This window comes from Triturus cristatus, unplaced genomic scaffold (assembly GCF_964204655.1).
Source record: "Triturus cristatus unplaced genomic scaffold, aTriCri1.1 SCAFFOLD_230, whole genome shotgun sequence".
In the NCBI taxonomy this organism is placed as follows: domain Eukaryota; kingdom Metazoa; phylum Chordata; class Amphibia; order Caudata; family Salamandridae; genus Triturus; species Triturus cristatus.
In genome coordinates, this window is record NW_028187659.1 from 1002926 (window position 1) to 1016215 (window position 13290).

General features: G+C 46.3%; 1 protein-coding gene and 1 pseudogene across 2 annotated transcripts in view; both read right to left on the reverse strand.

Annotated features, from left to right (window-relative positions):
• LOC146770977 (uncharacterized) overlaps positions 1 to 4996 on the reverse strand; it is a 69835-nt gene extending 64839 nt beyond the window's left edge. The window contains exon 1 of one of the 2 annotated variants that reach the window (XM_085640380.1): positions 4815 to 4996. In XM_085640380.1, coding sequence (XP_085496506.1) covers positions 4815 to 4823 — 9 coding nt within the window. In that variant the 5' untranslated portion in view covers positions 4824 to 4996. Of the gene's footprint in view, positions 1 to 4542 lie in introns of both variants that reach the window. The other variant, XM_085640379.1, reaches the window with a different exon arrangement.
• LOC146770978 (uncharacterized) lies at positions 180 to 2835 on the reverse strand (annotated as a pseudogene).
• Positions 4997 to 13290: the final 8294 nt, after the last annotated feature.

Consider the following 13290-nt stretch of genomic DNA (forward strand, 5'->3'; position numbering starts at 1 on the left):
CAATTTACAATTTTACACAAAAAGAATTATCAAAATTGTGCTCTTCATGATTTGCTACATAGATGTTCTTTTCTAGTGAGCTCATCCTCCTCTCTCCCATACATATCTTCTCAAGTGAGGTGGTGTCTCTCTTCTTTTAAGGCATTGCTCTTGCCCATGCGTCCTATGAACAGTTTGTCTCATTTGACAATGATGTCCTGTTGCTTAGCTCCATCCCCTCCAATGGCTTTGTGTAGTCTGGCCCAGAACAGAGGCCGCTGGCCCAAGTCCTCCTCCCACTCCAGGTAGGTTTTCTTCTTCACCAGCTTGGCCAGTTGGTGGTAGCGGGAGAGGCTCCTCGTGGAGACTTTCTCCAGGAACACCATCACCAAGGAATCCTTCCTCTCTGCCAGAAGGCGGTATGTGGCCATCCACACCTCCAAGGAGCACCAGTGGCTGCACAGGTAATGGCGGCTGATCAGACACACCACCCAGCGGCTCCTATAAATGCTGTCCATGATGTTATCCAAGATGTCGTTGCCCACCTTGAAGTCCCTGCCATGCAGACACACTTTAAAGAACCGAGGTCCCCTCTCTTCCAAGTTGGGCGGAAAGTCGCGGATAACCCAAGCCTCATCGCCGCTGCTATAAGAGACAAAGGCATCAAAGTCATATTGCCTCTTTCTGTCGTGTCTCCCATGATAGTTCCACCAGGTCCTGAGCATGTAGTAGAGATACAGGAGGTACCAGCGCACCCTGTGATACAGCAGGGCCGTGATCAGGAACAACATGTCGAAGGAGAAAGTCCCAAGGAAGAGTGGGTAACCTATCAGCAAGCTGCAGTCTTTCTCCAAGAAATTCAGGAAATTCAGCTTCTGCAGCCCAAGAGAGCATGTCTGAATTTCCAGCTTCGGCACTCTCACTTGAGGGTGGGTGGTCACCCATCTTCTGATCCAGGCTTGATCACACAAACAATCCAGCTGTACATCCTTTAGAGAGATGTAATGCAGACTTTCCATGTGGTCGAGCAGACCTTCCTGCAGGGTTTTCACAGGCTGGGACTTGAAGATTAAGAGCTCCAAAGAGATAAGGTCTCTAAACATGGTGGCTGTAAAGTTCTCTATCCCCGAATCCTCCAGAATCAGGGATCTGAGGTGGGTCAGGTTCCAGAACAGCTGCTCTGGATTCAGGAACCCATTTTCTAGGTCTAACTTTAGATTTCTTAGGTGGAGATGACGTAAAATCTTTTCATGGAGGTGAAGTTCTTTCACGAATTTGAAGGGCGGGTGCTTGCACGAGTCAATATAAATCTCTGGAGCACTAATGTTAAGGAAAACAAGTAAACTGCAGTTATTAGTGCATTTCAGAGTTATTGCAGACTTTGCTTCCAAGGTGAGAGTAGTGAGTTCCTTCTGTTTGATTTCAAATTTTCCATGAGTCTCAAATGTGATGGATAGCTCCCGAAGCTGGTTCAGTGCGATCAGGAAGCTATTGTCATTCTTCAGTAAATTTCCCCTGAGGCCCAGTGATCAAAATAGAAGTTCTCAAGCAGAAAGAGTTTATTGTAGGCCAGCTGCAGAGATTGCAGTCTGTTGAGACCAACAAAGGTGTCCTTTTCCAGGGACACAAGGTAATTGCTACTGAGATCCAGTGTTTCCAGATTGGCCAGGCAGAAGAGCCGCCCGGAGCCGTTATTGGTGATGCGGTTGAAAGACAGATCCAGGTGTGTGAGGTTGGAAGGAATATTGGGGGTCCCAGGTGCACACAGGTCTAGGCTTTTTATCTTGTTTAGAGAGAGAACGAGGGACCTCAGGTTCAGCAATTTCTTTGCCATATCATTCGTGAAAGCTTTAAGGAGGTTGCCAGACATGTTGAGAGACACCAGTATGGAGCATCCTTCAAATGTCTCAGCGGGAAGTCTTGAAATAAAGTTTTGAGCGACTCTTCAAGTTCCTGACCCCCAGCCGAGACACCACAGTGCAGACATCTTTAATCTTCTTTAGTCCTGATTTTTCATAGCATTTAGGGACAGCATTTCAATGCTCTTTATTACAGACCGTAGAAGCCCGATGACCTTGAGACCAGTGGTGTCTACCTTGAGGACAGTAAAATAAGGGAAGTTGCAAAATGCATTTTCGTCCACACTTTTTAGCTCATTGCTTGTCAAATCGAGGGTGGAAATCCTTGGCGAGAAAACTGAGCTCTTCATGAGGTTGCTTGTGCTAATGCAGTCCACCTCCCGAGCTGCAACAATACCATTCCTCTTGATTTCTAGGGTCCTCAGAGAAGCCAGGGACTGAAGCATAGTAGTCAGGCTGGATAGTCTACGAACCTCTTTCTCAGAAAAGGCTATCACTTGTATTCTCTGTAAGGGTTTAAAAAGATATTGTTGCAAATCTTCAAAAATGACATTTCTGAGGTCCAATCGAGTTAGGTTCTCCAATACGCCGAACACCTGATCATCCATGTCTACGGTTAGAACATGCCAAATATATTCTCCATTGATTCCCAGGTGTCTCAAGTTGGCAACACCATTGAAGGCTCTTGCAGAAACATGAAATGATCCATACAGATAGTCGGGTCAAGTTCCCGTACCCAGAGAACGAGCCTGTAGGGACGGTTGGCACGTGTAACACCAGGCAGAGGGTGTCCATGTCCATTGGAACCTCTCATAGATCCACCTCCATGTTCCTCACTTTGCTGCATTTGCTGAAGACCCTGAACCCCTCCAAGGGAAATCCAAAGCAGTTCCCACTCGTAGATATCACATTTGGCAGTGGCCGTGCCTGACACGATGGTCCAGCAGCAAGTGACAAATTTTTAAATCACAGCCACAGAGAAAGCTCTTGCCGCCATTCCACACTGCTGCTCTCTAATCGTGGTTTTAAGAGTGGGTCCCTTCTTAGTGGTTTGCTGTTTTGGTTCCTGACAGTGCTTCCTTAAAATTCAATGAACCACTTACTTACTTACTCACTTACTTCCTTGATTCATATCTTTCTAGAACCATAGGTGTTGAGATTATCTCTGGGCAATATATGGTCAAAACCTCTTGTGTAAGTACCGTGTGGAATGGTATGAGAGGATTGTGTGTTGTATGAGAGAGTAATAGATTAGAAGTTGTCTATATGACACAATACTGCCCAAAGGATACCGTTTTTTAGGTCTCGCTCTCGAGACCTATTGTCGCCGAGATGCCTCTCAAGGGAGACAGACTGGGGCACGCGCAGTGTTGTGATTTGTGATTGCTGTCTGTAAACGCGCTTCACATGAACAGCATTTGTGCGTTGAGTGCTCCTCTCCGGAAGACCTGCTGAGTTAATTATAGGTCCGCAGCGTGGGGCGCCTGTCGGCATGCTGTGATAATGACCTTTGTTTTGTTTGCTCGGGAGCAGGCGTCTTACTGGCCACACGTCCATTATTTAGATTCCCACTATTACCCCGGACGTGGCATTGCTGTGATGTAAGGTCACCAGAGTGTAAACTGACTCAGCGCTCCGAGGTAACCAAACTCGGATGAGGCAAAAAACAAAGCAACCACAACCACTTACATAACTTGCATTTTTCAAAAACAATGTAGCTTTTGGTAAATGAAAGTTTAAGAACATGTCCAACCTGGCCTCTGTCACCAATACTATTCCCACACGCTTGACAGAAATCGGAAGGATCTGCTGCTGCACGACCACAAGTGTAGGCACGTACCCCGAGGGCACCTGGAGTAATTCAGCCGGCTGCACCGAATCGCGCCTGAAGTACAATTTAAACACTGGTCGAAAGGTTTATGTTGAGGGGGAGGAGGTGTCTTTAGCTCTCCAAAATGCGCTGTGCTGCTGCCCGGTGGAAAAGAAGTACAGTCTGGTTAAAAAGTTTTGTATGTCTGCTTTCTGTACATCAACCAGATTTGCAACTCTCCCCCTTCCCCGAGCAGTTTACCTGCCACAAACAACAGCACCAATACCCCCAAGAGAAAGCGTGCACCTTTGAGAGATACCAGGGAGGACGTACTAATATATATTAAGCAGCAACAGCATGGGTTAATTTAATGTATTTGAGCAATACACCTCCACCACCTCCCCCCACACAAACACCCTTTCTCAAAAGTCACAGGTGGTCAGTTCAAAGATAGGAGCGTATATACTCCCTTCAGTAATCAATGCACAGCGCAGACAGTGTTAGCCCTAAGACTGGGCAGTCTCCAGCCGTCAGGCATGACTGAAGCTCACATGTACTGCAGACCCAGTTAAAGCCGATCAAAGTTTTTAAAGCCACAATTTATTAGGTAAGGGGCGCTACAGTGCACTTAAACTGACTCCAGCAACCACCTTTCGGCTGTGATACACGAAATCATTAAGAGGATTCTCAATTCTTAAGGGATACTCTCGTTTTCAGAAGGGACATGCGGTACAATAACATTGTTTTGTCCTTTATCTAAACTGGTCATGTGAGGCTGTAACTAACCCTACACCCCCAACCCACCAAACCCGCACTGACTTCTGTTTTAAGTCGACCTCTACAAACCCCGAATAAATAAACAACACAAATATACTCTTCCTCCAACTATATTACCAAAATTAGCATGGCCGACATGCAACGATCGCTCCAGCATCGTAGCTTCTTTCCAATGATGAAGGGGGTAGCAAATATAGTTTCCCATTCCTCCCAAAAACAATACAGGCCGCACTCTCCCCAATAAAGTCAATTATCAGTCTAGAACAGTTTCACAGCTGAGAACAATTCTCAGGAACGACAACACCATTGTTAGGGAAATCTGGGGGCAGCCTTGCTTCTCTCTCATCCCCGGAAAAACACGGCTTGTAAAGCTTACGTCTCCTCCTTACCCGCCCCATTCTTCCCTCGGGTGTCGGCGGGTAGGTCTGAGTCAGTCGACCCCTCGCAGCGGGCCTCTCACGTTTCGTGATCACATGCCCCACCCCTTTGGCCACCAAGACGCTTCTCCGAATCTAGTCTCCGCCAACAGCCCCCAGGCCCCCGCCATCAAGGCCCTGGAAAGCGTGGAGAAGCTCAGGGACCGGTGTTGTGTAATATCTGGTATCCCCGTGGGATCTTGTATCCCCTGGCCTTCGGCAGAATCCGGAGGTCCTATCTATTGGACACCTCAGGACGAGCCCACGGAAGCCCCGCCCACCGCTGGAGAGGCAAGCCTCGGCTTTAGCAGGCAGAAGCAGCAGCGCTCCGAGCCAAGCAGGATGCTTAAAACTGCACATGACCTGAAAGGCTTGGTGGCATGTCTTCTATGTTCGTATTATTTTACTATGAGCCCTTGTTGTACGAGTTGTTTTCCCTCTAACTTGTATTTAGGACACGCTTTCACTCATTTAACAAGCATTTACAATGCAATGGTCTCGGCATTGGTAAAGTTAGAGCTATTGGCATTGCTCATGACATTTTTTTTTGTTTATGTTTTTGTTTTTAAAACATTTAAAGAAACGGCATTGTCAATAGCTCTAACTTTACCAATGCCGAGACCATTGCATTGTAAATGCTTGTTATTAATCCCTGACAGCAAACACCGACGGATGGAAAGTGGAGCCAACATAAGATCTTTAAAAGCGGGCAACTAGAGCCAAATTTTGTGGGGGGGTGAAAAAGATTTCGGGGGGGGGGGCTACGTCTTCCAGCCATAGGCAGAGTGGCTGTAAAAAGGGGTGGAAACACAACAAAAGCCTCATTAACGAGCAAACGGTCTTTTAAAGACCTGTGAAGTACTCTGGTCCGGCTGCAATTAGAGGGACGCCAGCCGGGCTGACACACATGGGGGGGGGGGGGGCTGAAGGCCTTCCTACACATAAACAATCCTCCCCTGCACACTGCAAGGGTGCTTGCGTTGGCGCTACACTGCTAAGTGTAGCGCCAGCGCAAGGGGAAACATGGCTGCACCATATCGTTGTAAATATGGTGCAGCCTTGCGTTTTTGAAGTGGCGGAGTGAGGCGTTAAGCCATGAAAGCTACCCCCCCCACTGCGCCACTTCACTTGTACAGATCCCCTAAGTTTGCAAACTTAACAGTCTCTCTGCTTCATGCGCAAGCACTTGTAACGTGCTGCCTGCTTTGGGGCCATTGGAATTATGCTGCAATAGAGGACAAAATTATGCCACAGCATTGACTAAATTATGCAGGAAAAAAAAGGCTGCAGCGTAATGCAATATTTACACTGATACTTTATTATTTTGACATTTTACATATGCTAACAGTCTCTGAGAAAATGTTGCCTCATTAGTACCATTGTAAAAAACAAATGCAGCAGTTAGAGAGGTGATCAGTCAACCTTTGCAAAGGGCCGTCCTCTTTGCAGCAACATGTCACTTTTTTTTAACTTTTGATCCGTTTCAGCCACAAACCAATTATTAGTTAAAATTGTCAGATTATGCAGCAGATGATGTATTATGTGTCATATATGGCAGAGCAATTATATAGAAAACATTTGCAAACTAGTATATTTTGCTATTTATGTTTGAACTGCTCATGGGAAAAAAAGGGAGGAGAAGTGCTGATGACAAACGCCATGGCTTGGAGACAAATAGCTTGTGCTTTCACTTTTAAGCGTATGTGGGACATTCTGTGATTGAAAACATATCCCACTTTGTGAATGTATTTTAATGTCAATAACTCATTAAGCTTTAAATAATCATGTGTATCCATTTGGGTGAATTAAATAACATAATAAGCTGTAACTGGTCAGTGTCAAACAAATACACAAAATTGGGATGTTTTGCCCGTTCTGGCCACACCTCTGACATCGCCCACTGATCCAGTCCTCAGGTTATTCCCCCCTCTGATTCTCCGCCCACAGTTCCCCTACTTTTTTCCCCCCACTTCGACCACTGGATATACATACACGCATGTACACGTACACACATTTATATTCACAAGGCTACGTTTACATGATTCCATGGCATTAGCTACGGCAGGACCTCTACCCTGAACCCCCCTGCCCTTCTCCCCACTCTGTCTGGTCTCTGCTGGGAGCATTCACCCATCTCCTTATGCGTGCCTGAAAGAAACAACTAAAATGCTTAAATTGTTTCAGACTTCCAAAGCGATTGTGGAAAAAAGAGCAGAGAGAGTTTCATTTCAATTATGCTCTGCAGGATGAATTGACCTTTGTCCCAAAAACCGGGACATGTATTAAATGCAAGAGAAGCGTCGGGACACTCCTTTGGAAATCCCTACACACAACGCAAAGTAATGTTAAATAAAAATGGTAATGGAAAAAACATTGGCGATAGACAACATCTGCATAGTGCATACAGATTGTACATTGCATGCTTTTGTAGACTTAAGATGTTTGTAAACTGCTTCAGTCTACAAACAACACTGCAATTGTCTAGAAACGGATTCACTGTAGCGTAGGCTAGGAAGCTCTTGCATGCGAGGCTTCGCAAACCACCCTCTTGTATCCTGTAAACGGGGTGGGACTGGGAGGGAGGGTATAGCCCATCGTGGAATCCCGCCCAGCGCTACGCACGGCTAGGCCAAACGGAGGGTTTTAAATCCCTCCCCAATGCTTGCTTGTTTACTTTTGTTCGTGACTAATTGCAAGATGAGAGTTACAATGGGGCCGGTAGAGCCTCTGGAATGGAAGAGAATTTAAAACCAACCAAGACCAGATAGAACGGACACACGCCTTGCACTGTCGTGCATTCCTCATCTTAGGAATTCCCTGACGCATGTTATTATTACATGCAATCTTTCCCACAGAGACACAGTAACGGATTATTACCACTAACGGTACATTGTAAAAAGAAACGTGCTTAAGAGCACAACATACAGGTGACATTTCCGCGCTACTAAAAAAAACGGAAGTCATAACTGTCTTCAAAGTATTTGTCTGATCACCTTGTACCATTTCTACTAACACCATTAGAGGAGGCCTGGCAAGTGTGCTGTTATCACATTAACTCCTGAGACGGTCTTCTAATTGGATTTGAAGCATATCAGTACTCACAAGCATGGATACGTTAGACAAATGTCAGACACAATAAGTCCCTGCGGAGCCGACCAGAGCAGCAACCGGACGAAGGGGGAGCGGACGAGCACACGACCGCCTTTCTCCGAGGCAGAAATGCCTCGGAGAAAGGCAGCCTCCTTTTCGGATTCGGGGGCGTGTTTTGCTGTTGTCTCCTCCCTGAGACTTTTCGCAAAAAACATGCCCCCCGATCCGAAAAGGACGGGGCATGAGTGGAGTGACGGGACCTCTTCTCCAATGGCTGGCCAGCATTTACGAGGCCAGCCAATGGAGAACAGGGCAGAAGAGGGGCGGGTTCAAGCCCCTCTTCTCCCAAGTCATTAAATCTCCGGACTTCCGGTCTGCCGACCGGATGGTCCCGAGACCTAAAAAGCAACAGAGGAAATGCTACATTAGTACTGTGAAATGCGTGTACTTTTCTCCAATTTTAAAACTCTCTGCCAGACATTCGTTTTTTAATTAATTGAGGGGTTTACATCTGTGTAAGCACAGCGCTATGTTGTATATTGTCATATGTATTATGATAATTTTTAAGTTTATTTTAATAATGGGGGCTTTTTTTGTAAAGCGCTACAAGACACAAAATCCCTTCCCCAGAGCACTTCGGGTGTGGACATGTACCAAGGGCACAACCAGAGGTGCAACTAGAGCCACATGTCGGCGGGGGGGGTGGGGGGGGGCTGATTCTTCAAGCAAAATGCAGAGGCGAGCTGCAGGGGCTCTAAGAAAGGGTGAAAAACATCAAAGCCTCATTAACAAGCAAAAGGTCTTTTAAAGACCCTTGAGGTACTTGGGTGCTGTTCTGTGTGTGCCCGGGAAGCTTTCTCAACCCCCGCTGACACACACGATGTGCTGAAGCCCTATGGGCGTTGCGCGCCTGAGCACAAGACCCGAACTTCGGGGGGCGGGGGAGGGGGTTGGCTAAGACTCCCAGCCAGGGCTTGCCCTAGCACTGGTTGCTCACAATGTAACAGTCTTTTTTGGGGCCCCCTGCCCCATTTCCTCCTTCTTCATGAATTCCCTCACTACCAGTCACCAACAATGCACCTCATCTCGCTGTAGGACCTTTCTGACAAAAATGTCATTTTTTATAGCGCTACTTATAGTTTACTTACACTCAGTTCTGTGATCTGCATGGTACATTTTCTTGGTAGCAGGCACATTAACCTTCTGCACTGTGTGGGTGGCAGGAGTGCCCATGTGAGTGCACTGTGAGCGATGGGGCAGTGTGAGAGTACGTTGAGTCAATCAATCAATCAAGCCATTTTTAAAGCGCTCTACTCACCCGGAGGGTCTCAAGGCGCTGGGGGGGGGGGGGGCTTCGGTGCCGCTACTGCTCGAACAGCCAGGTCTTGAGCTTCTTCCTGAAGGAGAGGTGGTCTTGGGTCAGGCGCAGGTCGGTCGGGAGGGAGTTCCAGGACTTGGCGGCCAGGTAGGAGAAGGACCTTCCTCCTGTTGTCGCTCTTCGGATGCGGGGGACGGCGGCGAGGACGTGGCTGGCTGATCGGAGATGGCGTTTGGGAGCGTAGAAGTTGAGGCGGTTGTTGAGGTAGCTCGGGCCTTGGTCGTGTAGGGCTTTGTGTGCGTGGGTGAGGAGACGGAAGGTGATTCTCTTGTTGACGGGGAGCCAGTGCAGGTCTCTCAGATGTCCGGAGATGTGGCTGCTTCGGGGGACGTCGAGGATGAGTCTGGCTGAGGCGTTCTGTATCCGCTGGAGTCTCTTCTGGAGCTTGGCGGTGGTTCCGGCGTTGCTGTAGTCCAGTCGGCTGGTGAAAAGGGCCTACAACAAGCCAGGACTATTGGCTTTGTCAAAGGTTGTTAGTTGCATAAGATAAACATGCTACATGCATACATACAACTATGGCTTTGTGGTATATTATAATAGAAAATGCTTTAGTTCTTGCACAAGCATTTATGGCGTAATGGATAGAGCTGCCAACTTTGGTGCTGAGTAAGCAGGTTTGAGTCTCAGCGTCAGCTCAACATCCTGTGTTATAAGGACAAATCATGTAATCGTCCGTGCCTACCAAAAAATAAATGAAGATGTCCTTGTTGGTGTTGATGTAAAGCACTTTGAGTTTGGCAATACAGAACAGCAAAAAAATTAAAGTTACATCAAAACAGTGAACTGCTGCAGAGTTAAGATTTGTTTCCATTCCAGTATGAAGGTGAAAATGTAGAACCCTATAGACACCCGTCTCGGCACCTGCTTTTAAGAACTGCAGTGCTGAGCACCGGCAGGACCCGGCCCACTTAAAGTCCTGCTATTATGGCATTAATCAGGGATCAAGGGAAGAGGAAATAAATAATGTGCTGATCCTGCAACAAACTTCCAGTCTTATGATTAGGGTCGTCAGCTCATTAGTTTGATGTCCCAGACGGTACATAAATGAACTGTCACATAAAGCCGTATTTTCAGCATTTATCTGTGCATACTTCAAACAGCAAATATTTATATAAAGCACTTTTAATTGTGTTCTAGGGCTGCCTGAATGATCCATGACTGATAATTAAAGGGAACAAAGACAGAGAAGTCACATTACAAATGAACACATACTTTTCTATTTATAACCCTATTTAGGGTCAAGACAAGGTCTTTGCAGGCTCTTTAAACAACACATGGCTGGCATTTTTCTTTCGGCAACCTTACATTGCATTCCTTTTCATGAAATGCATTCTTACACTACGACAGTAAATGTAAAATACAAATGTAAGGGGGCCCAGGGGGTACTGGAACCAGAAAAAAAACTAAGCCTCGGTGACCAGTTTACAAAGGTATGTAAATATGCAAATGGTCTTTAAAGACCTGTGAAAAGCTCTGGCGTGCCGGACACTCCAGACACTACCCAGCCTAGCCCACAGCAGCCCGAGCTGCAGCAGCATGGGCTGGGACACACGACGGGAGGGGTGAAGCCCTTTCAGCCCTAAGGGCGCTGCACGCTTGGCATGTACAAAATAAGCGGTCCTAATGCCGAGCACTTTCATGAGACGCAGGTAGGCAGTAAGGGATTCTCAAGAAAGAGAACATTCCAAAACCATGAAGAACCAAGTCCCTGATGTTTATTTGAAGACAGCAACTGCCAGTACTTTAGAACCATTTTTCCTTTAAAAAGTTATGAAGATTTTAAAAAACTGGGGTGGTGTGTCTAAGGTGCGCAGTGTGTATCTATCTATCTATCTGTCTGTCTATCTATCTATCTATCTATCTATCTATCTATCTATCTATCTATCTATCTATCTATCTATCTATCTATCTATCTATCTATCTATCTATCTATCTATCTATCTGTCTGTCTGTCTGTCTGTCTGTCTGTCTGTCTGTCTGTCTGTCTGTCTGTCTGTCTGTCTGTCTGTCTGTCTGTCTGTCTGTCTGTCTGTCTGTCTGTCTGTCTGTCTGTCTGTCTTTCTGTCTGTCTGTCTGTCTAGCTGTCTGTCTGTCTGTCTGTCTGTCTAGCTGTCTGTCTGTCTGTCTGTCTGTCTGTCTGTCTGTCTATCTATAGATATATTTTCTCTAAGTTCAGGTGCACCCTACTTATTCTTTAAAAGCGGGTGTTATATTGCCCAAATGGTGATAACTCAAGGCTATTAAATGAAACACACATATGTGGTTCCACGTTATGGTGATGTGTTTAACAATACAATCGACGTTGTTGATTCAATGTTCTTCTATCCTTATAGATACCAATTTGGTTTCGAGGCTACTAGGGCGATTTCCCCCTCTTTTTCTGACATGCCAATGTTGCATGTTTTGTTTTGAAAAATAGGCATACAATATTTATAAAAAACAATAGATATATTTTGAGTGCAGTAGGGATCATATGAAGTCCTGACGAGCAAGCCGTGGGGACGGCTTACGAAACATGTTGACCCAGTAGGGGGCATCACATTAAAGTATACCCCCTACACATCCCCATTTAAAATATTTCCAACTAGGGAAGTGAATAAAATTAGTTTTTTTCCACTAGCCAGGGAATTTTTATAACTCACTTCATATTCTTCACAGACCCTACCACTCTCACTCCAACACCACACATAACCTATTTTCACAAAAAAGTGCTCCCACGTACTCGTAGGTTGAAGCACGCCCCGCCCCTTAGAGGGACGGGAAGACCCCTATGATGAAGCATGACACTAAGGAACTCTTAGTGTGTGAGGGGTATTTTAAAAACACTTAGTGCCTTTCCATGACATCTCATGGATCACTAATACACCTTTCCCTTATCACAAAAAAATGAAAAATAATTCTTCGTATTGAAGGGTAGAATCTTATTGTTTATAAAAAGGTTAAACAGGAGGTTGATTCTATCTCGTTACCTCTTTACTCCCTCCCCATTTGTTATTTTTCTTATCTATCTATCTAGTCATCACGGCACAGACCACTGTATCGAGCTCGGAAGGATGGGAGGCTCACCAGGCCCATCGTGCCGGTACTTTGAGGCACAATGTATCAAGCTCGGAAGGGTGGGAGGCTAGCTAGTCCTGTCATCCTTTCTGCAGACAATCTGGCTGTTGTAAGCATGCAGAAGATTTCCAGAACACCCGTGCACACTGTACCTCAGAATGAAGGTGGTCTGACTAGCCCTTGTGCCAGCACACTGATGCACATTCTATCGAGCTCGGAATGTTAAGATGCTGACTAGGCCCCTTGTACCACCACCCTGATGCACACTCTATCGAGCTCAGAAGTATAAGATGCTGACTAGGCCCATCGTGCCAGCACTCTGATGCACACTCTATTGAGCTCAAAAGGATACGTTGCTGAGTAGGTCCCTCTTGACAGCACTCTGATGCATACACTATCCAGCTTGGAAGGGTAAGATGCTTATTACGCACCTCATACTAGCACTCTGATGCAAACACTATCCAGCTTGGAAGGGTAAGATGCTGATTACGCACCTTATGCCAGTACTCTGACGCATACTATATCCAGCTTGTAAGGATAAGATGCTGACTAGGCCCTTCGTGCCAGCACTCTGATGCGTGCTATATCCACCTTGGGAAGATAAGATGCTGACTAGGCCCTTTGTGCCAGCACTCTGATGCCAACTGTATCAACCTTGGAAGGACGAATGGCTGAATAGGCCCATCGTGACAGCACTCTGATGCGTACTATATCCAACTCAGAAGGATAAGTTGCTGACTAGGCCCTTCGTGCCAGCACTCTGATGCGTACTATATCCAGCTCAGAAGGATAAGATGCTGACTAGGCCCCTCTTGTGGGCACTCTGATGCGTACTATATCCAGCTCAGAAGGATAAGATGCTAACAAGGCCCCTCGTGCCAGCACTCTGATGCATACTATATCCAGCTTGGAAGGATAAGATGC